Genomic DNA, 25,778 nt, shown 5'->3' with positions numbered 1-25,778 from the left:
AGGGTTACTCAAGCAACACTCTATAATTTAGATGCTCAGTAATCAACTCGAGGCATTGCGACAGTTTGAGTTGTTTTTGTTAATAGAGATGAAATTATGGGTGTAACTAGCTGGCAGTCTTCAAACAGACTTTTGCAAGCTGTTTACTCAGCTGTCCCAGGGCAACAACTGCATACGTGAAGTGAATTCTTCCAATATCTCTGCTGTGGTATATTTAATTTATCCCATTTTGACACAGTGTGAGTGAAACAAATTTTGAAAAAAGTAGAATTCATGTCAGATGCTACATTGCAGATAGGTCGTGACATTAGCTGCGTAGTTTGACATCATGGACAAAGATTTTGTTACTTCAAAGTATATGCTTACTTATTTTCCAGTAATTTAAACCTCCAGAATCAAAAGGAGGAAAAGACCAAAAAAAAAAAAAAAAAAAAGAATCACAGTATGCCTGGTATATGGACAAAGGTGAGTTTCATTTTTAAATCAACATGGCTAATAATAATATCCTCTGGAAGCAGCTTCTGACTTGTCTAAATCTAGTTTAAACTAGTATATGCCTAGCTTAAAAGGATATAATTTGGTCCACCCAAGCATGTACCAGTTTATGAAACAGTTTTTAAAAAAAAACATGATTATTTCTTTTGTGGGCAAATCCTGTCAGATGTATGTTGGTCTTGATAACATTACTTCTTACTCAAAATTATAGTGGTTTTAAGGTGAAAAAAACACATTCATCTGGGTCTTAATGGTTTTCAGTCAGAAGAAGGTTATGGAAAAAATAGCCTGTTGGAAGTACGGACTTTGAACACTAGTGAAATGATACTGGACCCTCCTTTAGAAAAAATAAGGATGTTAAACAAGTGAGTGAAGTCGTCTCTGAATCTTACTAAAATATTGCAGAGTGCTACTGTAACAGGAAAAAGATGTTGATAAAATTGATGGGAAAGAATTAGGGAAATTTTTAAACAACTTGCAGGCAGTTTTAGCTGCCACTGAATCCCTGTTACATTTTCCCCTCCACCTCAAACATAATGTGAAATAAAATAAGGTTCTTCAGTAACTGTAACAGAAAAGGGCTTGAGATAGGAAACGATGCTACGGTCTGATTCAGAAGTGTGCGGGGCAAAACTGGCTGTAATACTTAAATACACAGCGAGTGTGAAGCCCTTCTTCCCGTCCTGGGAAGCTCTTTGCTAAAATCGCGTGTGGGACTTGACGGATGTTGCGGTCTGAGCCATTTCTGGGGTAGGGAGGGAGGGGGGGAGAGAGAGAAGGGGGAAGGTGAGGCAGTTATAGGGAGTGAGCCCAGCTGATCACTCCTATCAGCTGCACAGAAAATTAACTACTTTACAATTCACTGGTGTATATAATATGTCATATTTCTCAGCTCTAGAATAAAAAGGTGTAGCACTTGCTGCGGTTAGGGCCGAGACTAGCTTACTGTCTTTGGCTCATGATCAAGTTCATTTGAGCATGTGGAGCTGGTTTTGAGTTTTTTAAAAAATAATTCAGAAAAGTTTTAGTGGGCTGCTTTCAACATTGTTTTTTAAAAGTTGGTAATGTCTAGACTGATTTCTTACATTGCAAAACACACCGAGTGTCCTTCTCGCTGCAAAACGTTCCTTGTGATTCATAGGTCCTGGGCATCCCCCCTAAGAACTGGAGCACTCAAGCTATAGATTTTAACTGTCATAAAGGTGATAAAATGTATTAACCTAAATAAAATGTCTCTGGCTGGCTTCTGAGAACTCAAACACAACCAGATGCGGTGCTAACCGGCAGCGCTGGCATGGACTCGGACAGACGGGGCCAGATTCTCAGCCGACATATATCAGCGTAGCCCCCCTGCAGCCGCCGGGCCAGCTACCAGCCAGTCGGGAGGGGAGGGCAGAGGAGGGGGGCTGCCTGCCTGCCTGCCTGCCTGCCCGCCGCCCCTGCCTGCCCGCCGCCCCTGCCTGCCCGCCTGCCTCCCGCACTTCGTCTGCCGGCACTGGCTTTAAAGAAAAAACCAAATAATCGGCAAAAGAGACGGGCGCCTTGCTTAGCTTTACTTTTCTATGATAACAATTTATGAACTGCTTTTTGACCGCTGAACAGTTGTTTATAAACCAGGGAGAAATGAGAGACATACAAAATGAGAAGGGGGGAAAAAAAAAATCAAATAGCCAACTGCTCAAATTCAGAATAACTGCGTGCTGCCAGGTGATGACAGAGTTGCTTCAGACTTCTCTTTGAAGGTGCTTAGCTTGCTGTACTGGCCAGCGAAGGAGCGAATTTATTAGCTGCTGGGAGAGCAGGGGTACCTCATTTAGAAGACATAAGCTGGAGATCAGAGGGGAAAGTTGTGAAAGAGACCTTTTTTGTCCCAAAAAAGAAGCTCCTTATCAAGTCCATCTTAGAGCTTTGGAGAAGCACAACTGCTGAGCTAAGAAGAAAGGACAGCGAGGGAAGATAAATTCTTTCTTGAACTGTAGAGCAAAGTACATCCCTACATGCACCCCCAGGCCCCATCTACATCCCTGTGTACATGACCGACTTATCTGAGTAATTTGTTTAGGTCTGTGGCGCGTTATGTAAGAAGAATTATACGTTCACTGATTTGTTAGATGAGTTGTATCATTAGATTTTTGTTTGCATGACATTAACTGCCCAAAGCAACCACATAGTTAAAGCTAAAATGTATATATAGTTTTTCTATTGTATGTTCATAGATGTAAGCAGAGTTACTGCCTCTGATAAGGCACAAGAAGATAGACCCTTATTGCATCCTGGGGACTCGCAAGACCATCAGCAGCAAAACCACCAGCAGGAAAGAGTTAAAGGGAGTGGGACTGTTCCCTGTTTGTAAGCAAGTCAGCTCTTGGACTGTGTTTCTGGCTCTGGTGCTAAGGGTTTCTGTGATATTGAGGCAATGTCAGAGTTTTAGTTCAGTGATCTGTAAACTGGGTCTCCCACCACATTTAGGGACACTGGTTTCATCTTTAAAGCAGCATAAGGTGCAGCAGCACGGACCCATGCAAAGAGGCCGGGCGACTTCCACAGTTGGGTCTGATGTTTACAAAATGCTTTGGGATTCCTGGAAAGCGTGAAGGCTTGTTGATCGCTCACAGCAGATTGTGTCACCGATTCCCAGGCCAGTTGCCTCATAGACCTGAATTAACCAACCAAGCGCTTGGAATATAAAATATTTTAAGTAGCGTGAAATTGTGCCTGCTATTGGGGAAAACCGATAAACCTTCCAGCAGAGCCAGACTCTGCGACTGCTGGCAGGTTCCCTTCTGCCTGCTCCTGTCTGAAGATTACCAACGCCACCGTTCTCACCTAAGTTAGGTCTTTGCTAGATGCCTTTTTACTTTCCTTCAGTGTCTGCCTGATGTCTGAGTGAGCAATATGATTACACGTGAGTTTATTGAAAACCCAGGCTGCTGCTGTACTAAATAAAATCAACACAGGTGCAGAATTATATAGGACAGCTTGGTATTTAATAGTTTAATTTCACATTATGCTACCAGATTTTCTGCAACGTGACAGTAAATGCTTGTTTGTTTTCTTTTTCTGCTGTTGGTAATGCAATACCTGTAAACTTATGGCTTCTTCTTCGGGGCGGTTGCGTATATTTATGATGGAAAGGAGTAAAACATATTGAAACAGTGGTGGTTACAATATTTATAGATGCTGAATGCATATTAAATTAGAAGCAAAGGAGAAGTGGAATTGCATTTGTTTTGTAACACTGTACAGTTAAGGCCAGAACCATTCCTGCCAACGCATCTGCAAACGTTTTAGCTCATAGCTGAGAATCAGAGCAACATTGCTAAACATGGGTGGATGGTGTAGTACAGCCCAAGTGTCACCCATTGAACGAAGAACCCCACAGAGAATCTGGCTTGAGTAATTAATGAATCCATTTGGAAAAGTCAGTGCCCTTCAATTAGCCTGAATGTAGCGAAGCAGATGGGATCCCATCCTCCAGGGAGAAAATTGAGAAAGAGCCTAAGAAATACTGCATTGGACTGATTTATCTGGGTAATTATAAGCCTCATTTGCACAAAACTGTTCAATATGGCTGCAGTGAGAAAATTAAGAATTTATAAAATGTTGATATGTGGCCTAAACTATTGGTGGTAGCGGAATCATCTGTCAAGCAGGATCTTGGTTCAGAATATTAAACTAATCATCAGCCAGGAGAGGCTGAAAGGCAAACTTGCCCATGGAGCTGGGGGGCGGAGGGGATGCATTTCTAGCAATCCTTTTGTTAAAGGCTCCTGTGAGTCATCTGCAGTGGAAACATTTGCTGCCATCCTAATCTGATATGGTATCCTGCCTTGAAACATCCTGCAAGATTTCAGAAAGTGCAAGAATGGCTCTAAAGAAACTTAAAGAAAAAAAAGAAGAAAGAAAAAATGCCAAGTTTCTTTAAGCGTCTGGTGGTGGAAGAACAAAATGAGAAGAGTGATGATAGCATTTGAGAGCATGTGCGTCCTAGTCTTACCCCAAGGAGACCCCTCTATCCTTGCCAGCAGTCTCATTTTTAAGGCAAAGCTTCGCAGGACTTATGTATATGAATGGGAAGCTGCACAGTGTCTTTTAAGGCCTAAACTGGAAGCTACTACATCTATATTGTAGCTGTGTTTATATGTGATAGAAAAGGAAGCTGGACACTTCACAGAAGCAGAAAAAAAAAGTCCAACAGTGTTTATGACAGCAGTGACATCGCGTAGAAATTATGGTCTGCAGTTTCTAGAGCCGAGAGGGTTTTTTGGCTATAGGGAAATTGCTCTCCATTGTCATGGAGTTTTCACATACTTTGTGTAGTTAGAAACACGCCAGCTTAGATAGCTCCAAGCAGTATTTTGCACAACAGTCTTTGAATTTGGAGTTTCATGGGAAGTCTTGAACTCCTTAACAAGCGGGAAAGAAACCTAGTCGTCCTGACAGGCAGCTCCGTAGAGCAAAGAAGTGGGCCATGGATGGAGCAGGGTAGACTCAAAATGAGTCAGAAGAAAATTGTGACAATACCTGGCACTGGCCAAACCAAAGCAGTGTTAACCCTACCTGCAGTTAGAGAGCAGGGAGGTCTTGCTTGTAGCCTCACCACTATTCCAGCCCTCCAAAATGCTTTCCTAGTTCAAGACACTTCTGTGCCATTCCAAAGCCAGCCCTTTTTTGCCCCTCTGTTTTCTTCCTCCTTCATAAATGTCCAGTTTTCAAAGATGGCCAATGTTGGTGGGTACCTGGGCAGCACCCTTCTTGCCCTCTCCTACCCGCTCCAGCAGCTCAGTGCTGTATTGCTGTGTTGGTCTGAACACTATACTCATTGAACTTGAAATTCAAAGTGTATTCATCCATTTTAATGAATTAAAAAATCAGTTCTGGGCAGAATGTCAGACTTAACAAATACTTTATGGCACTGAAGTAGTGTCAGCAAAGCTGTACGGCTTCAGTTGTAAGCCTGCTTTGCGCATTTGTTGACGTGCATAATGTATGCTGTTAAATTTTGTATTTTTTTTTTCTTTTCTTACCTCAGGAGGCCTGAGGTAATGCGGTGATGAGTGCACTGGCCAGGGCAGCCAGGGCAGGATGTTCCCACTCCTGGTCGTCCTCTCAGCTCGACAGCAGGCGGTCTGAGACTGGCACAGTTTGGCCTGTGACTGCACCTTATCGCCCTCCACTGATAAATAAGCAGGCTAATTGAATTAATAAACAGATAGCTCTTTTCCCTGCCAGCTGGAGCACCATCAAAATGTGTGATAAATTATCTGTCAATGCTTTAACTGCAAGGAAAAAATGAAAAAATTAGCTGCCTCAACCTTTCCTTTCCAGCTCTTCTCCCCCCTTTCCCCTTCCCCCATCCACCCAAGCCCCAGATTCCCCAGATTTGGTTTGCTTCCACCCTCCTCACCCCTTGTCTTTTCTCCTTTGGCAGATCTCCAAAGAGAAGTAGCTGTGAGAGAGTTACTTACTTGGCCAGGCCGCTAATGGGTTATTAAGGCTGTAGACAGCGGTGGGATGATGATGTTCCTGCGGCTCGGTGGGAAAGAGGGACAGAGGCAGTGGGAGCACAGGGCACATGTTTGGGGCGAGACTGCCCGTGCCTCAGCTGCCAGCACACAGCAATCTCTTAATTGCCCTTAAATTGTGAAATCCTGCGGCCGAGACAGAAGCCGCATACGAGGGGCAAGGAGGGGTGCGACTGCGCAGGAGACAAGGCGTCAGGAAGCCTTACAGTGACTTGCTGATGTGCCAGCTGAAAGGGAGAACTTCATTATAAACCTGAAATTTATAAATTTATAAATATAAATCCTGAATGCCACAGAGGTGGGTAGCACACGAGGCTTTTTAGTTTCAAAAGAGGAAAACGATGGGACAGAAGGACTCGGTGGTTTCCATCACACAGTCAGGATGTCCCTGCCATCACCTTTCAAAGCACTGTTCCCTTTTGGAAATAACACATTTATGTAGAGTTCCTTAGCAGCCCTAAGTAACAAGAGACAGGAAAGGTTTTACTGCCTCAGACACTAGGCAGGAGGCAAATAGCTGAAGTTTCTATTGCATTACTTTGATTTCTGACATACTTGTGTAAGCGCTTCTGTGCCTTTGCTGGCCTGGTGTCCCTCACCACATCTCGTCTAGAAGTTTCCCAGTGAGCACGCTGAAAACGCTTCCCAGTCCCTCTCTTTCTAAAGCAGCAAGAAATGGGAGGTGCTGAGGAGTCGCTGAGGAGACTGAGATGGGAATGAGATCACAGCGTTATGATCTTGTGCAGAACGTGACATTTTTTTCTGGTGCATATGTCAAATGAATCAGACAATGGTGGTGTCAGGAAGATGGATAATGCTGTCGACAAGGCTGGGAGAGGAGACAGGAAGATGTGTTAAGCACCAAAACAAGTCGGTATTTATGCCTTTCTCCTACACTCAGTAGAAGTACACAAGAAATTAAAAGAAAAGGAAGATAGGGCAATAGTAGGAGCAGGCAGATCCCTGACGGACTTTTCAGAAGACTCGCCCATGCTGTGGAGCACAGTGAGCTCGGACAGATGAGCGGTGTGTCTGTTCCTGTGATCCTGGCAGCTGCTTCTGGTGGGTGGGAAGGTGTCCGGGTCTAGCATTGCCCCGTCCCCATGGGGGATCCTCACCCAACACACCACCCGTTCTGCCTCCCTCAGGGTGCTGCAGGGACCCTCTGCCTGCCTGTCCCCGGGGAGGGCACCTCTGCCAGGAATTTGCCCTTAAGTGGTTATTTCTGCCCTCTTTCCCTTGGGCAGGAGGGACAGGGAAGGGTCCACAATAAAGCGAGGCAGGATACTCTGTACCTGTCACTCGGTGCTGGAAAGGAAATCCTGCTCGTGTGACAGCCACGGCAACTGTGGGTCTAGCCAGGCCCCTGACCCGTGCAAATTTGTTCTGTATCCTGTGGTACGTGCTGTAGGAAAGCCGAATCCAGCTGTCCAGAAATGAGCAGGATGACTCAATGGCTTACCAAGCAGGCAGCATCCTTCCCTTCCCTGGGGAAGGTTGTTTTTTGGTTTGCTCTGACATGTTGCCCTGAAAAGCAGTCTTGCCAAAGACTAAGCATACCACATGCAAGAGAGTGAGTATCTGAAATACTGCATTTTACTAAGTCATTGCTTGTCAGGCGAGCCATGGGAAGTGTGTGGGGATTCATTCCTAGCCCCTTCAAACACAAAGCAAAGCCTACTAGTGTAAATCACTAATTCCAATAAAAAAAGAATAGTTGGGGGTTTGATTCTTTTTCTCTCTTGCTTCACACTGTAGCTACCCTAAAATGTATTCAAAAAACTCATGGTACTGATAGAGCAGCCAGCTGGTATCTGGCAGAGGGTTGAGATGTCGCTGTTCCTGGAGCCTCAATTGGCGTTGAAATTCAATGCATCTGACCCAAGATACTGCTGTTTAAAAGCAGCTGATACGTGTGGGGTGGTGAAAAACAAGGCAGCAACTTGAGCTGTGTATGAATGGAGGGGATGGCGTTGCAGGTGAAGAACAAGGGGGGCACGGTGGAGGGCAGCAGCCTGAGGGATGAAGTCAGGGAAGAATATGGAGAAAGGTGGTGGGAGGGCATAAGAGACCTTGCATGAGGGTGTAAAAGGACAGTACATATCAACACTGATATGTTGCATGCTGAATATTCATGATAGCCGTGCAGATAACTCTCAGCATAGATTATTTTAGAACAGGGAAAATTGACACGAAGTGAACCTGTTCACGCTCTTTATGGTTTGTATGTACTACATGCCATACGCATGCATGTATTTAAAAAGTCAGTAGTCACTAGATTTTCGTAGGCAGATAATGGAAAGCTGTCTGCTGAATTAAAATGTTATTTTCATTTTTTTGGGTCAGGTGCTGCAATTCAGTTTTTAAAAAATGTGACATAACCCATAAGAACATTCTCATTCTATATGTCCCTGTCCTGTACTTTAAATTCTTGTAATTTCTTCAGAAAAAAACCCCCCATGAATGCTTTAAAAAATTTTCAGGAATCACTTAACTTTAGAAACAAAGGAGAAAAATAGCTTCACCTGAAACTAAGTGGTAATGAGACAACATCTAATTACCTGCATTGAATTCTCTAGTCTGGCCAATAGGCTAATGAACATCAATACACTTTCACAAAGAGCCCTGGGATCCCTAATGGCTGTAAGTGGTCAGGGCTTTGGTTTTACGTTTCAGATCTGGTTGGTATAATCTTGAAACAAAATCTACAGATCAGGTTGTACCCTCTACGCAGGCAGTGTGTGCACGTGTGTGTGTGTGTGTGTGTGTGTGTACGCCCTTGAGCACTGCACATCTGGGATGAAGTCAAAGCACTTTTAAGTGCACATGTATCCCATTTCTGGCTTGCTAGTAGCTCTTTAAATGTGCTGGGTTTAATCCAGGAAAAACAAGTATTCAAAAATCACACCAGTGAAGGGAAAAAAAACCCCCAACACCCAAGTTCTATGTACTTGGATGGCATTTTTCTTTGAATATGAATGACTTAATCATAATCAGCCTTAGTGAGAGGTGGACGATGAAAGTTCAGAAATCTTCTGAAAAAGAAAGGCTTTGAACCTGCCTTTCTCGTGTCCTTGGTGTGTATATTACGCTCATGAGAGGGAAAAGAAAAGCAAGCAACTTGCATCCTCGGCAAGAAACCGAAGTCGCTCTGTAAGGGGTCTCAAGGCTTCAGAGCAGTATTCTGCAGAGAGATTTTTGCGGTGCTAATCCCGTCTGATCTTTGAGTACAGATTAAAATACCCAAACCCACAGTGTTCTTTCCAGCATTAAAGACTGCTCTGATTTGGGGATTTACTCCGTATCTGGTTTGTAGAGGAAATTCCCCAAACTTCCTCTGAAATCGGTTCCCACTTTTCTCATTTATCACATTCTTCATAATGTTCATTGTGGGTTCAGGCAAGAGATAGATATATATAGCAGTGCAAGCGCTGAACAAGCACTTCCCATTTGCATTGCACTAGGAGACGGGAACATGATTTTAAAAGCCTGGTTGCAGGTTTGCTTGTGGGAGTGAGGAAAACCTGAGCGCCAGCCCCTTTGCCAGAGGCTTTGCCAAAACGTTTTATGTCCGATGTGAAGAAAGAGCTCATTCCCTCTAGGCTGGGGAATGAGCTGTAATACAGGTGTCAGAGAATAGATCTGGAAGATGGGCAGTACAGACTCAGGTCCCCTTGAGCCCACGTTTTCCCACTTCCTTGCAGGGTGCTGTTAACATTGAGTGATTTTATTGCCACCTCCTTTTTCTGTGTTTTCCACGGGTGACAACCCAGCATGCATGGGAATATCCCACAGGTGAACCTGGCAAAGTAACTAAGCAAAAACTGTCTATTTGGAGAATCAGGATGGCGATTAGGTGTGTGCCTGCCTACTGATAGCAGTAATGCACAGGCCATTAATCCCCAAAGTGTCAGGCGTTTTGCTGTCAGAAACCTGCCTCTCCAGGGGTAGGTAGCAGCTAAGTAGCAGCTTTCCTTTTGGACTCTGGCACACAGAGGGGAAATCAGGCAGAAGTTGGTTGTATTTTTTGGATCCTTCCATTGATATTGTATGTTGAAATTACATGACACCATTTGCCAGCAATAAATCACTTTGCTGTCTGTTGTGTGATTACATAATTAAATATCCCTTGTCACGGATACACATGCAGGGATTGACTTAGACTTGGTGGGAATTAGGGGTTTGATTTTTTGAACTTTACATTTCCTGACTCCTGTGCAAATCAAATCCAGTTGTTTAACACTGCATTGAGAAATTATTCATGTAAGAAATAGTATACAGTGAGAAGCACAAGCTGTACTTTCAGTGTGTTTTCTGTCTTGGTTATAATTTACTTGTTCATTAAAAATGTGTGTAGAATAGGAGGGGAACATTTAGCATTTTTCTGTTTCTAATCCTTAAAAAGGTGGTGCATAGCACAAGGATAATGATGCTTGTCTCCTTTGCAAGGTGCTTTGAGATGAACAGGAGGGAATTGCTGGGTGGAGATGGGGTGTAAACTCACTCGTGTCTTCTGCTGTCCCTGGAGCCGTGGCCATTCTCAGTGGAACGCCATCACCAGAAGATGGCAATTCTGGCAGGGTACCCTTGGGCCACCCTGGCTGCGACCTGCAACGGATTACTTAAAACGGGCAGTCATCCGGAGAGGTGTCACTGGGAGTGATGTCACCAGGCAGCGCGGCGGCTCGGAGCTCCTCCGTGCCCCGGGTTCAGGGACGCTGAAGCAGCTCTTGCAGCTGACCCGTCCTTGAGCAGCATGGTGTCTATTAGTTTTATTGCCGCTTTGATTGTTTGCAGTTGATTCTCGCTGCTTTCTGCTGAAGTTTCATTCAGTTTGCGTTTGAGAGGACAAGGGAGCAAATTTGTTGTTTTTATTAGAGGCCAAGCTGCACTGAAGGCTGGAAGATGATCCATTGTTCGTGTTGTTACAAAAACCGACTGAGTAGGGAAGAAAGCACAAAGGAAGGGAAAAGTATAATTCAGATTTGCCAAACAGCCTGAGAATAATTAGAAGATTAGCAGTTTGGTGCTGTTTACTGGTGAGTTGTGAATTAAATGCATCCCCCTTTTCTCTTTACATTAGTGTAATGTGTCACTTCGGCTCTGGATTTCATGTCCTTCAAACACCTCTTACTCCTTCTTCAGTCGATATGCAGGGCTGTATTTCATTGCACAAGAAATGTAGGAATAAGCTTTAATGTGGCATCAGAGACTTCTTAATCGCCAGTCTCTGAAATAAGTATCTGCTGTTCACTTACTGGGTGGAGATGACTCGCCTCCAATTTGCTTTTATGAATGTGAGTGGAACATTTGCAAAGAGCGGTTTCTGTTATTTACACTGTGAAGTGCTTGTCGGCAGCCAGCTATAAAAGACCCGAGTGACATTTATGCTTAAGTTGTCTCATCGCAGTCCTAGTTTGAGGAAAGGATAAAATTCAGCGTGATGCTCTGAAATGGGTGAAGTTCTATTCTCAGCTTCAGATGCCACCAGCTTAACTCTTGGGTATTCATCTTGGGTATGCTGTTTAGGGTAAACAATATCAGTGCCACTGAAGTCAATGGTATGCTTGCCATGAAGTTTGGCTAATCAAGTTTTTTACCCTGAGGTTGCTACCTAATCGCAGATGTGTGGGGATGCTTGATGTCTGTATTTTTTTTGATTTCCCACTCCTCTCTAGCCTCCTTTATCCCCTGTGGGGAACTTATTACACCCCTGTATAATAGGGACTAGAATCACAGTCACTAGTGCAAGAAAATATCTTTGAGATCATAGTGCATCTGCCTGCAGGGGCCTGATATAATCTTCTGATAAGAATATACCAGACATTAAGCTGATACTACAGCTGGTCTTGTCTCTTCTCTAATTTAGTGAGATTTAGGCATGCAGGCCAGAAGGGGAAGAGAGTTTTTTCTGAGTGCAGCAATGCGTACTTATTCAGAACAATTCAATCCTATTCAGAACAATTCAATCCTATTTAAAACCAGGACTCTGTGTCTGTCCCAACCTAAAATTCAATGGGATCATAAAATAGCTCATTGTTTGATGCAAACACAGACCGTAGTAGGTAGTAACATCCATAAAATTGGAGGAAATTTTTGTCGTTTCTCCACTGAGGAATAAATGGGAGAAAGTTGTAGTTTATTGTCATATACAGATTATGGCATATAATATAATATTTATAGTTTGTTGTACTATAAATACAACATGCGATAAATATTATATATATTTATACACAGATGAAAACCCCCAAATTATTTGTGTTTCTAGTTGTGGGAGAAGGACCTCCAAATTTACAGTTTTATTTATCTTTTCTTCTAACAAACTGAAAAAAATGCTGGCTATTTTTCACTAGCAATTTTGGAGAAAGAAAGGCGGGGTAAAACCCAAAGCAATCTTGAATTAAATGTTGTGATAGAGAAAAATTAGAAAGCAGCACGATCCTGAACCGCAGAAGTCTCAGGGAAGCTGATATTCTTTTTCATTCGTGATCTCAAATGCTTGTAGTCCGTTTTTGGCAGCCTTGGGCTTTGCCCAAAGATGCTTAGTGAATAAATTATGATCTATGTTGATATAAAGAAACATCAAGCAATTCACTGCATCATGATGTCAGGCTTTAGATGGAGGAAGCACTGCGAAAACTGCATTTGAAAAAACACCCCAGTATTCCAGGTACAATGATAACTTCTTTGAGGTGTTAATTTCATGTGACATTCAGTGGGGTGGCTTCGGGGTAAATGTGTCAGTTAAGGTCATTACCTTGAGCAATAGTACAGGGCACACAGCACTTACACCTGTGGAGCACTAATACCCACTGTTTCTATTTCCTCCTAAGCATCAAAGATGAGAGTTTATGTCCTTCGGGCTTCCTGTAGGATCAGGAGGGAATTTTCTTTATGCAGTCGATCAGAGGCAAAGCAGGCTGTTCTCTGGGAAAGATTTCTCATGTTGTCTGTGTCACTGACAGCCATTAATGGAAATGTCATGATCGAGTGGCAATCAATCAGCTGTAATTGATGTTGGTCACTAGTTTACTTTGATGAAATAATAAAAATAATCAGTAAGGGCTAAAAGCCAGGTAAGACGGGCACCTGCATTTCCTCTTGGCTAGAGGTTGGTGGGGATTTTTTTTGCAAATTGCACTATAAGAGGGAGAGAAGAGGGATTGTGCCCTTAAAAAACACTGCTGCTGAGGTTAGCAGAAATTGCAGGGTTTGGTGAGAGCGGATCTGAGTAGTGAGTCCTGTGTTTCAGCCCCCATTTGTGAACTGCCAGGTACCCGCAGGCTCTGGTGAAGTCAGTCCCACAGTTCCTGAAAAACTGAACGGCCGCAGGATCAGGTCCTGGGTTATCGTTTCATTCTAGAGGGGGTTTGCTGATGTAGTCAGGCCAGTAAGCTCAATTTTGATGCCATCGCATTTTATTGACCCTAAACTAAAACAGCTGCTTGCAATTAGCACACATGAAAAGAACAATAACAAAAATGCATCCTGCCCTTCCAGCTCCACACATACTCAGTGCAAAGAGCTCACCAAGTTCTGGTGATTTTCCCTCCCTGTGCTCTAACTAAAACATCCAAAACAATTGATCTCGCTGAAGACCAAACGCAAAAAAGTGTTTCTCGTTCCCTGAATGTTTCTGGTGGGCAGCAGCGGCTGGTTAATGGAAGGTAAACGTTGCTCCGGGCACGAGCGCAGGCAGGGCGCTCGCCGCTGCGCAGCTGACCTACGCACGAAGCTAAAGGGAGGCGAGGGCCAAGCGGTGGCTGTTGCTGCGCTGGGACAGGATGAGGTGGAGAGCTGGTTTCTTACCAGGACTGGGATCCAGGGCAGCTGGCCCACCCTCCCATTGGGAACCATGAACGAGGAGCTTGTAAAATACACAGACTACGTGGAAATGACCCCTATTGACTGAAACCAGCTGCACGTCAGACCTCTTACTGCCTCTCTTGATTTGCTATCTCAAATAAATGGATGTGGTAGAAGGGGCTATGGAAAGAAAACAAAATAATTTATTCTCCTTGAAGTTGCGCCACGCTAATAAGCCGCAGTTTTTACAGCTGAAAAAAAATGTTTATTCGCAAATTAAGTTTTTCCCTCCTTTTTTTTTTTTTTGGCTTTGAAAGTCTGCAGTTTAGAATAAGACATGCTGTAGCTTTGGTAGATTTTGTTCGGTATTCATCACATAAAACTGCTGGCTAATAAGACCTTGGTTCTTCTGCGTTTTGATTCAGAAAACAAAGTTACGGCGGCTTTTGTTTCTGCTTTGGCATAGATCTGCATGGTGGCTCAGCCCCATGAAAAAGGTCTTAGCGAGTTTTGAAGAAGAATGATGTGCACAATGACTTGACTTATTCATGTGTTGTTTTCCTTATTTTTCCTAATACTCTTCTGGGTAACACCAGTTATTCTGAGCATTGTGAAGAGCTGCTTACAGTAACCAGGGTAGTACTTGAATTCAGAAACATTAAGGACAACAGCTGCTGAAATTCTCCATTTTATATGCAGGATGGGTTACTGCTATTGATATTAGATTGAGCTCCGTTCTGACTTCAGAAGTAGGGAAGGAGGTATTTAACCTCGCTGCCATAGTTGCCTCGATCTCTTTTTGAGAAGATAGTCAGGTTGTGACACATGCCATAGTGCGGTCACAGTTTGATAGGCTTTCTTAAGGAAACTTCTTAAAGTCACCAGTCTAGTTTTCCTTCATGCAAACTGAGGCACTGATCTGCTTTGCAAATGTATCTTTTCTTTTTTTTTTTTTTAAGTCCTGTTGAGCCAATTGATCGTTAGTGAACTAAGCCACCAAATTTGGATTAACGGATATATTAGAGTGTCTCAGTGGAATGACCTTCATGAAGTCTGCAAAAACATGTGGGATACAAAAATTTGAGGATGACACTTTGAATTGAGCCTATTATTTCCTTTTGTCTTCCACAGCCACCTTTTCTTTCTTCTTAAGAATTTGTTTCTTCCTCACTCCCAGGTGCACAAACACAATAGAGTAGCAGCCTATTACATAGGAGCCTATTACATAGGAACCTTTACCTGTGGCCCTGCACTGGAGTTGCACAGACAGATGTTATTTCAATATAAAGTGGATTGAAATTCCCATCTATAGGTTCTGATTGTCCTGGCAGTCACTCTCTTTGCTTTAAAGACAAAACCAAAATGCAGTTCAATCTGGTCATTGCTCCTCCACTGGCAGATTTTAGCCATGTTGGCTTGTAGGATCTTCTGACCGTCATCTGTGACCCACAGATATTGCTATGGGGAAAGGCACAACTCTGTTTCTAGTACCACTGCTGTTTCTTGCTGGCTGTCCTATAGGTGGCATCTCTTTCTGATGAGCTATCTGTTATATCCTCTGGCTGGAGAATGAATGATGAGCTACTTGATGGGTTCTTCAGATCATGTTAGTCTGGCATCAAGTGATACCGTGGACTTCCTTCCATTTTTATCTTAGCATTTTCTGCTGACTAATTACTTGCATTAGTGAGAGTAAACCAAGCTTACACTGACTTCTTCAAAGATGTAAAGAGGTCCAGGGTGGCTGCCTGTAAAGAATGTTTTACGTTGAGCAAGATGCAGAACCATGGATGTGAAGGAGGTTTCTATGGGTTTGTAAGGAGCTCTTCTCCTAGCTGACATCTGTCAGGCTCTACCTTTGGCACGCTGTGCTAGTACGTTGGTGATTTCAGTAATCCAAAGGTAGGATGACACCAGCGAGGTGTCTATATGCCATTACAGCTCACAGCTTTGGAATAACCCTGTAATTGTGCTGAAAGGGAACGTTTTTAATCTGTATTTCAGCTATAGCTTTAATACCCAAGGGTCCTATCCTGCAGTCCAAAATGTGGCAGCCCTTTGGTGGTGTTCAGGTAACAATATCCCATTGATATTAAGGAGACTTTTGCCCTCGTCAGGACTCCAGGGCCCAATCCAGTGACAGTACAAAACATGAGGAGTGCAAACCAGAGAGAGGGATTAGCACGAGGTAACAACACAGCAGATGATTGAACTTCCCAGCAAAGAAAGAGGATCAGGTTGAGGCCAGGCTCATTATTTTCCTGTCTTCTGATGAAAGAACAGATTGGGTGCTAGTACAACTGTAGAATATATTTGAGCCTGAATTTGAAAAACACATCAATGCAATATATCAATGAGTCTTTTAAATAGTATCTGTAGTAAAAACAAGAAGGGAACTTTGTTTCACCTTTATTTTAATCAGTTTTTCCTTTTTAAAAATTGCATGCAAGCTTGATGAAACTAACGCTACTGAGCTGCCCAAAGAGAAAAGGATGAAAGACAGTTATTTTTCCTCAGCAGCACAGTAGGAAGTATGTAACTGTTAAATTTCAGTTCAGGTTTTGTTTCTTTACATATTTAAAGTGGAAAACTAGATTAGAGCCCAAGAATATGTTCTTTCTTAAACTGAAATAAGATTCCTTTTATCAAGGGAACAGCAAGAAAAAAACTAAATAGACCTCAAAACACAGGACAAGGCACCATTTCTACAACAGCAGAAATCTTATTCTGATTGCTTAGATCATCATGTATGAATGTTTAATTTTCTGCCTTTTTCTGTTCCAGAGATTGAAGGCAGCGCTGACTCATCATCCTGCCACCATGTCGAACGGGAATATGAACACCATGGGCCACATGATGGAAATGATGAGCTCGCGGCAGGACCAGACGCCACACCATCATATGCACTCACATCCTCATCAGCACCAGACACTGCCACCTCATCACTCATACCCACATCAGCACCAGCATCCAGCGCACCATCCTCATCCTCAGCCTCATCACCAGCAGAATCATCCCCACCACCACTCCCACTCGCACCTTCACGCGCACCCGGCACATCACCAGACCTCACCGCACCCCCCGCTGCATTCAGGTGGACAAGCACAGGTAGATATTCATGCCATGATGCATCACTGAGTTTTGCCGTTACGTGGAGTTGAAGCCTGATCCCTGTATTGTTTCTTCTTGTGCACACGTCTTGCTAGATACAAGACCCTCGGGCTACTCATAAATGTTTGCTACTGGTTGTGGGGAAGCGCAAACTTTATTCAGAAAGCGGAGTGAAGCAACAACTTGTTTTGTTGCTTAATTTGCTAGACTTTTGTAATATTTTACTTAATAAGGAGCTCCGGGGTTTTTCAGTGCTCTGAGATCTGCAAATTGCCATGTATTCTTTTATGGATGAGGTATACTATGGGGATATGTTGCTTAAGTGCTTCAACCTAAACTTCTCAGGCCAAGATTTGAAGAGCTGTATGTGTTCTACCTGCAGAAATACATAGCGCTTCACTTTCGTGAAGTAAAATGGCACAGGGCAGGGGTTGGCTGTGTGTGCGTGTGTGTCTGTGGTCAGGACTGGAGACAGTAGAGGTAGTTTTAAGGTAAGATACCCTGTCTCAGAGGAAAAGAAGAAAGGATCCAGACCCTGTGAAGGGGACAGTAGCGGGCAGTCTGAAAGAAAGCCAAAATTAGCTGAGAGTGTGGGCAATAGTTGGTGGATGTTGTGACAGAAGAAGAAGATGATGAAGCCCATCCAAGGAGAGAGATTTAAACCAGGAAGGTGATTTTGAATTGTATTCAGGTGATGAGAACTCAGTGAACCTCTCCACTGAATGAGATGGAGGTCTCAATTTTTGGACCAGGTAAATGGGCTTCAGCAATTTGGATAATTCAGTATCTGAACTGAATGTTTCTTAAACTAATGAACTAGTGAGCACAGACTTTAGCAGAGTCATTTTTAAGAGGAATTCTATTAATGTCTTAAGATGATAGGCTTCTGCATCAGGATTGCACAAGAAAAATAAAACTCTGGGGGCAGAGACTGTAACATGACAGGCCTGGGGAGCAAATTTAAGGAGAACAAGCAGGCAGCGCATAGAATGAGGACAAAGAGGAGTGCCAGCCATAAGAAGTTCAATCTGTGAAGTATTGTGTTGCTTGCAAATACCTTTCAGACAAGCTCTTAGAAAACATTAAAGAAAATGAGAGGATTTGGCTGATATCCCAGTGTCCCACAACATTAACTATTTACTAACATCTAGCTTTATTATTGCAGAGGCTGCGAGCACATGGGATTTCCCTAAAGCATTTGCTAATGTAAAATGAATTGTCAGCTTTAGAGAAACAGTCTAAATAAGAAAGCAGCAGACTCCCCTGTGAGAATATGTCCAGAGCTTTCCTAAGTTTAGTTCAGTTTTTACTTTGTGAATTCAATTATTTTCCCATCTGTTAATGAGTTATTTTCCTTGGAGCTGTTTAAAAACTCCAATAAAAAGACATTATCTCATAACAGAGAAACCAAAAGTAACCTGATGGCTGTCTTGGAGATCCATGAGAGAGTAAAGATGAAGTTGTGCTTAGCAGACTGAGTACTCCATGGACGAGATGGAGGAAGTCACTTAACCGCTCTAAGGCTTTTAAAACAAGGGTAACAGTGCTGACACCTCACCGAGGGGCAGGGAGGATAAACATGTTAATGCAGGTGAGGGAGTCAGATACCACAGTATGGAGCACCACTGCAAAACATCCCTATTACCACTTTTAACAGGTGAGGAGAAAACATGGGTACAAGAGAAAACGAACTTCCCAGTTTTAAGGATAAGACCAATGAGCCAGTGAGCTACAGCTGCCTCTTCCTCTTAACTTACGTGCTGCTGAACCTGGTTTTGAGTCACAGAATCATAGAATCATAGAATGGTTTGGGTTAGAAGGGACCTTAAAGATTATCGCAACTCCGCTGCCACGGGCAGGGACACCTTCCACTAGACCAGGTTGCTCAAAGCCTCATCCAGCCTGGCCTTAAACATGTCCAGGGAGGGGGCATTCACAACTTCTCAGGACAACCTGTTCCAGTGTCTCACCACCCTCACCATAAAGAATTTCTTCCTAATGTCTAACCTAAATCTACCATCTTTCAGTTTAAAACCATTACCCCTTGTCCTAGCACTACACTCCCTGATAAAGAGTCCCTCACCATCTTTCCTGTAGGCCCCCTTTAAGTACTGGGAAGATGCTATAAAGTCTTCCTAGAGCCTTCTTTTCTCTATGCTCTTTCTCAGCCCCAACTCTCTCAACCTGTCCTCATACGGGAGGTGCTCCAGCCCCCTGATCATCTTTGTGGCCCTCCTCTGGAGCTGCTCAAGCATGTCTGTGTCTGTCTTACACTCATTCCAGTTAGGACAGCCTAGACTTCTTCTTTGTACTCCCTGTTAGCTGGGCACCCCAAAAGGCTTGCAGACAGTCAAGAAGAGATATGGGCATCAGGGTAGATGGGCCAACTGGCAGCCACAAAGCTATGTCAAATTCACCCTGTGTCCCAGCACCACAAAGTCTCTGGAGCTGGGCCTGTGCAAGTCAGATGAGCTTTGCCATGCACAACGTGTCACTGGAGGCAAGGGACCCCCTCAGGGATCAAGGAGGTCTTCACCTCATCCATAGGTCTAAGTGTCACCAAGAGGATGGGAATGGAGGGTAGTGGCTGGCGAGTATGAGCTGGACTCCAAGGGTCAGCGGCTTCCCCAGGCAGCAGAGCTCTTGCTGCGCGTCTGCTCCCATGGTGTGAAGGCAATAGCGATTTCTGAACAGATGCATTAGTGGGGAGAAAAAAAGGGCTTGCTGAGTAATAACCACATGGTTATTACTTTCTAAGCTCATCCAGAGTCCCCACGGTAATGGCCTCTTTTTGGGTCAGATTGCTCCAGCAGACGTTCATTTTAGGGTGCTTTTTACTAATTATTAACCTCCTCATTCTTTTGAGCTAGATTCTTCGATTCCAAACCACCTGCCAAATGACCGCGTGGTCCATGGTACTTTAAGCCGTGTGCTCCCATGCCAAGACTGTTGTTATTCTACACCACACCCTTCTGTAATGTCAGAATTTGTTTCATGCTTTTCAGCTACCATTTTGATATATACGGAGGCCCAATGAATTATGCTTTTGTAGAATGAGTGAATGGTTTTGTGATAAGTTGCAAAGAACAGAGAGAAATATTGGATCAAGCGTAAAGGTAGAAATCACCTTCTGATAGGTATCTTTCTGAGAAAGCAAGGTATTTTATCAAGTTGTAGCTATGTTGCCTCAACTACTACAAAAATGGTACTATTATTCTTGTGTTGGACCAATGAAGGTTTCTTCATATCAAACTTGACAGAGTGATAGCTTAAGGAGAGTAGGGGTTTGGTTGTTATTTCATTCTCTTACCTGTCCTATGTTTGTCTTCATTATAGATACATGATCAGCATCCTCTAAAAAAAATTTTAACCTCAATTTTAATATAAGTTCATTTTCTTTCTTATGTCGCTAGGCAGGGTAGCGAAATCCTGCTAGAGAATGATGCTTAGACACTTACTAAGATACAGCCTAGCAGATTTCAGGGTTGAGAGCTACCTAGTAAGAGTCACTTAATTATCCCACGTGACATTATTAGTGATGTAATGGCAACTTTTATAATTAATATCTGCCAGAGATGGAGGAAAGATTTTGTTGTTCTGAAAATGCGCTCTGACTGCCCAAAGACTGCCTGGTACATTCTGAAAACAAAATGACTTGGTAATTACACAAGAGAAAATGACTGTATGAGGAGAAAGAGGAAAAAAAAAATTAAAATCTGTAGTTACCTTTTTCTACCTGTGTAGCAGACCCCACATGGGAGAGTTAAGAAACAAGAATTTTTAATGCTGGATGAAAAAGGAGAGAAATGGGGTAAGGAAAGCGTTTGGTGTCTGGAAACATAAGTAACAGAACTTTGAAGTCCCTAAAGAGGGATGGGAGAAAATGAAAGACCTTTGATGGGATGTTGACATGAAAAGGGATCTCTGAGGCCTCTGCACTCAGACATATAGCTACAGAGGCGGCGTGTCCAGCCCCGCTGGACGGGGAGCAGCTGGCATCCCTTGGCAGCGATCTCCCGGCGGCAGTCCTGGGATGCTGGCGGGGACGGGGGCCGTGGCCGGTGGTCTTGCGTGGTGCTGGCAGGCGGTCCTGCACGGCGCTGGCGGCCGCAAGCCACTGCAGCTGCCTGGGACTCCAGCCCCGGGGGTGGGCAGAGGGTTGAAGATCTTACCAGCAAACATACTGGTAATGTTAATGAATACATGCAGGCTGAAATTTTAAAAGTCGGTCAGAAAGTGTGGGGTGGGTTATTTATTTTTAGAAGGTTATTTTTAAAAAACATTTTTCTGCTCCTGCGACAGAGATTCCCTGACTGTGCAACATGAAGCTGGGAATAAATTCGGCTTTATGCAAAAAAGCATTATCAGATGCACAGAATAATTACACGTAAAATTGCCACTTTAATTGACACAAGTCAGCTGGGGGAGGGAGCAAACTCTTCTTCGCAGTTTGTGGCAAGATTCTAGACAGAAAAAGCGACCTGGCAAGACGATAGTATCATTTTAATTGAGACAGATAGTGGTGTTAGGCAAACACATGTTAATTGCCGCAATTGAAATTCAGGGCTCAGCCTGACAAAGCGCCGAGTACGTCCACTCCCTGGAGTCAAAAGGAAGCACCTTGGAGGTTTGGGCCTTTGCCAGAGCAAGGGGGTTAATTTTGAGTCAACAATTCAGGTTTCCAGACTGTTCCAGACTGTGCCGGAGCGGCGGCAGCAGCGGCTCCCGCTGGGCGCGAGCAATGGGACCCGTGGGTCGGGCTCCCGAGCCCCGAGCACAGTCCAGAGCCTGGTGGCCCAGCTGCCACGGAGAAGCAGGAAAGCGGTCCAAAAGCTGGCTATTCCCAGGCAGCTGAATGTTAAGTCTGATGCTGGCTCCTGACAGGGACGTGGGCTTGTGTCTCATGGGCCCAGGAGTCACAGCACAGACTACGTGGGGCTGCCCCCTCCATGCACCTTTTCTGTAAGGGCGTGGGCCAGTTACTGTCAGGAGCAGGATCAATACTCTCCTGCACTTGAAAAAAGCATAAATACATATTTTCCCATAGTTTTGTAGCCGCGGGGCTAGCTGTGGTGTGCCTCTGCTGTCAAAGCCAGGCTGCCCCAGGAAAGGGAGAACAGCATCCACAGGGGTCACATGGAAACGCCTGAGAAGGGGAATACCCCTTCTCCACGCAGTGCAGGGATACCAAAATGCAAGTTCGAGTTCAGGTACTTAAATCCTTCCTTTTGCCCCCAGCTGCGGGGCTCGGCGGTCTGCTGGCCTTGCGCCGTGCCAGCCCGCGGGTTCCCAGCTCCACGCAGGTGCGAAGAGCACTGCAGCTCCCGCCGCCGGGCGGGAGAGTGTGAGACAAGAGGTGGAGGAGCCTGTGAAAGAGAAATGTCCTAAAATTTTGGAGGCAATTAAAAAAAAAAGAAGGAAAGAAAGGAAAAGAGAGACAGAAATAAGGCCCCTACAGCTTTCTGCGTTGATTAAAACAGTTGCTGAGAGAAACTTGACGTTTCAGGTTTGAAATAGGTGGTGGCAGAGAAAGTACGGAAGTAAGTGAAGTGTTTTTAATACAGTAACGGGAAAAATACTTTCTCTACTAATATTCAGAGGATCGTTTAAAAAAAACCTCCCCTTTGACCACGGCAAGGATCTGCCAGCAACTAATTTCAGTGGCACCTGGCGCAGCCTTTCGCCTTGCGCCTGTTGCAGAGCGCGCCGGGCAGCAGGACCAGCGTGAGATTTCCCTTCCCCTTTCAGCATCCCCCTCCGTAACCTTCCCCCTCACCACCCCCTGCCAAACCTCTCCTTCCCCGCCAGGTTTCCCCGGCGGCACAGCAGATGCAGCCCACGCAGACGATACAGCCGCCGCAGCCGACCGGAGGTCGCCGGAGGAGGGTGGTGGACGAAGACCCGGATGAGAGGAGGAGGAAATTTCTGGAAAGGAACCGAGCCGCTGCCACGCGCTGCAGACAGAAGAGGAAGGTCTGGGTGATGTCACTGGAAAAGAAAGCAGAAGAGCTCACCCAGACAAACATGCAGCTTCAGGTGCGAGCCGCTGTCTGCGCCCCCGAGGACACAGAGGGGCTCTTTGTGCTCGGAGGGGCTGGCGGTGCCGGCGGGCCCTCGCCGCCTCCGCGGCTGCCCCCGCGCAGCCGGCTCCTAGCGGCAGCGCAGGCATAATCAAAGTCGATTAATCAAGACCTGCGTGCTTCAATTAGAGAAATAATTGCATTTTAGCAGGATGAGCCAGGAAAAAGCTGTCTTGGGATTTAGAAGCCTTCACTAGACGGAGTTGTATTTATTTTCTTTTCTTGTCACTGCTTTTTGTGGGGATTTTTTTTGGAAGTGCCATTAACTGGGCTGTAAAAGACTTCTTCAGAGCAGGGCACGCAGCTAAACCCTCGCTCAAAGCCAGCGAGATAGGAGCGTAAATAGATCAGTTTACCAGTAAGAAAAAGAATGAAGTGGATGGATAAAAATATCCCAAATTAATGTAATAAAAGCCCTTCTTATGGGGGTGCCCTTCTTACGGTGGGCACAGGGTTTCTGCCCCATCCAGAGGTGTGCCTGTGGGCTGCCAAGAGCAGAAAGACCATTGGTGTGACGGCACTCCCCAAAAACCTACTCCCCGAACACACGGGGGTGTGAGCAGCACCCAGGCAGCTGCTGTAGCGGAGGTGTAGGTGACATGCTGTAGGTGACATGCTGTAGGTGACAGCAGCCCTGCCACCGCGCCGCCCAGTACGGCAGGCTGCCATTTCTCCCCACAGGTCTGGCCCCCCGTCCTGAGGCCAGAGCATCTCCTGAGCACATTAAAACGCCACCTAAAGTGTCTTTGGTGCTGTGAAGGGTTAGTTCGCCTGTCAAGTTTATGTCATCAAATCTGGAAGCCAAACTGTCTTCAGAAGAAGTTATAAAATAATGCCATGGAGAAAAGTAACATAAACCCTGCACGTGAGCACCGAGTGCCGTTTTTGCTCAGTTCTGAAGTTGTGGAGCAGTGTCTGTGTTCTTGGGTTTAAACTTTGCAGAAGAGCCTGGTTTAAGTTTTGTGGCAAACCAAACCCTCTCTTTCTTTTCTAGAACGAGGTTTCCATGCTGAAAAATGAGGTAGCACAGCTGAAACAGTTATTGTTAACACATAAAGACTGTCCGATAACAGCTATGCAGAAAGAATCACAAGGATATCTAAGTAAGTAGCTGGTATGTTTGCACTGTCTCCACACTCCTCACAGGAAAGCAAAGTTTCTAGTTCTTCCCTCCAGAACCCCTTCTTGATCATATTCTCACTTGAACCTGTCTTCTCAAACATCATCCGAGCCATCCAATCTCCTGCCCTTATTTATCCAGCCCCGCTCAAAACCAAAACCGCCCTGGTTTGCATCCCACACAGCAGAGCTAGCCTTCCCCACCCCTCCCTTCGGCAAGGAGATGCACACGGATGGACGCTCGCTCCCCTGTGGAGGATCCCGCTTGAACTCACAGCTCCAAACCTGCAAGAGTCCTCCTGGGCGCAGCGCTGACAGTACCTTAAAATAACTCTCAAAAGGAAAGTTAAAAAGGAAAACATTACAGTCCCCTCCAGCGAAAATGGTACTGTGCTCTGACAGTGGCACAGACCAGGCGTGGCGCAGGTTTTCAAGGTTTGTCAACTCTTTTTTAACTCTTACCTTTCATTTTTTCCCCAAAAATCTCGTCTAATGGAGACATTGAATCGATTTGGTCTCGTTGATGCATTTTACAAGTGTGGTGATTTAGGGACAAATTCTTCGCTTGGCTCTAGAATGGCTCAGAAGAGCCTCAGGGTTAATATTTGCTAGATTGCAGCATTCTCTTAAAATAGAGCCCATTTCTGTCTCCTCTGTATCACTATGCATCTGGCTCTTTAACAGTACTCAAAGAAAAAAAAACCATAATTGCATTACATGCCTATCAACTGTTGCTTGAATTAGATTTTCTGTGCTGCAGTGCACCGCACTCTAATTTTGATTCCTGCTGGAGCGAATAAAGCATTTAAGCATCCCAACTGATTTTATAGACCTTAAGATATTGGACTTCTTATCCTGACATTGGTTTTGTAATCATTAAGGTCTTGGACTTTTTTCAAGATCCCAGCCCTTGAAGTCAGGTTGATATCAGAGAAGCTGGCTTAAAAAAAACAAAAACAAAAACTGCAAAAGACCAGAAGACAGAGGGTGTTGGATAACCGTGTGCTTCGAACTCTTGGGACTTGTGCATGCTTCAGGTTGTTAGTGTTGCTGCCGTAGTAGTACATTGCTTTTCCAGGACTGCCACCCAACTTGGGCTTGTTACTTGGGCGGATAATTGAATGTGTGTTGTCTGTGTGTCCTCACCCCCTTCCCAGGTCCCGAGAGCAGTCCTCCCGCGAGCCCGGTCCCAGCTTGCTCCCAGCAGCAAGTCATCCAGCACAACACCATCACGACCTCCTCCTCCGTCAGCGACGTCGTGGGAAGCTCCACTCTCACCCAGCTCGCCAGCCACAGAACAGACATCAACCCCATCCTTTAAGAGTGGTTGATCAGAAACTGCTAGAGGAGTGTGGTAGCGTATCAAAGCGTCCTCTGTGCTAAGGACATTTGCAACCGTAACTCAAGCCTGGAAGATTCCTCAGTTCTTGAAAGACTCTGGCTTTCATTTTTATAGTTATTAAAAAGTCTTTTATACTTAGTTACATAAAAGGGAGTTATGCAATTAATATGCTATCAGCTTGAGAAATGCTTTGGTGCTTTCTCCAGTTTTTTTGGTACCAGTTACTTGTTTATAAACCTAACTGTTTCTGTACATAGTCATGTTTCCTTCTCACCAATCTAGCCTGAAGCCTCAGTAATA

The 25,778-nt window shown here is 44.6% G+C and overlaps 1 protein-coding gene across 2 annotated transcripts in view; it reads left to right on the top strand.

Moving 5' to 3' along the window:
• CREB5 (cAMP responsive element binding protein 5) overlaps positions 1–25,457 on the top strand; it is a gene marked incomplete at both ends in the record, with an annotated part of 215,293 nt that extends 189,836 nt beyond the window's left edge. For both annotated transcript variants that reach the window (XM_082015240.1, XM_082015241.1), the window contains 4 exons: positions 16,611–16,934; positions 22,746–22,973; positions 24,012–24,120; positions 25,294–25,457. In XM_082015240.1, the coding sequence (XP_081871366.1) occupies positions 16,611–16,934; positions 22,746–22,973; positions 24,012–24,120; positions 25,294–25,457 (825 nt within the window). The remainder of the gene's footprint in view (positions 1–16,610; positions 16,935–22,745; positions 22,974–24,011; positions 24,121–25,293) is intronic.
• Positions 25,458–25,778: the final 321 nt, after the last annotated feature.

Source organism: Phaethon aethereus, assembly GCF_964289735.1.
Source record: "Phaethon aethereus genome assembly, chromosome: 2".
Lineage (NCBI taxonomy): Eukaryota > Metazoa > Chordata > Aves > Phaethontiformes > Phaethontidae > Phaethon > Phaethon aethereus.
The sequence above is the reverse complement of the archived record's forward strand: the minus strand, read 5'-3'. Positions and strand labels throughout refer to the sequence as shown.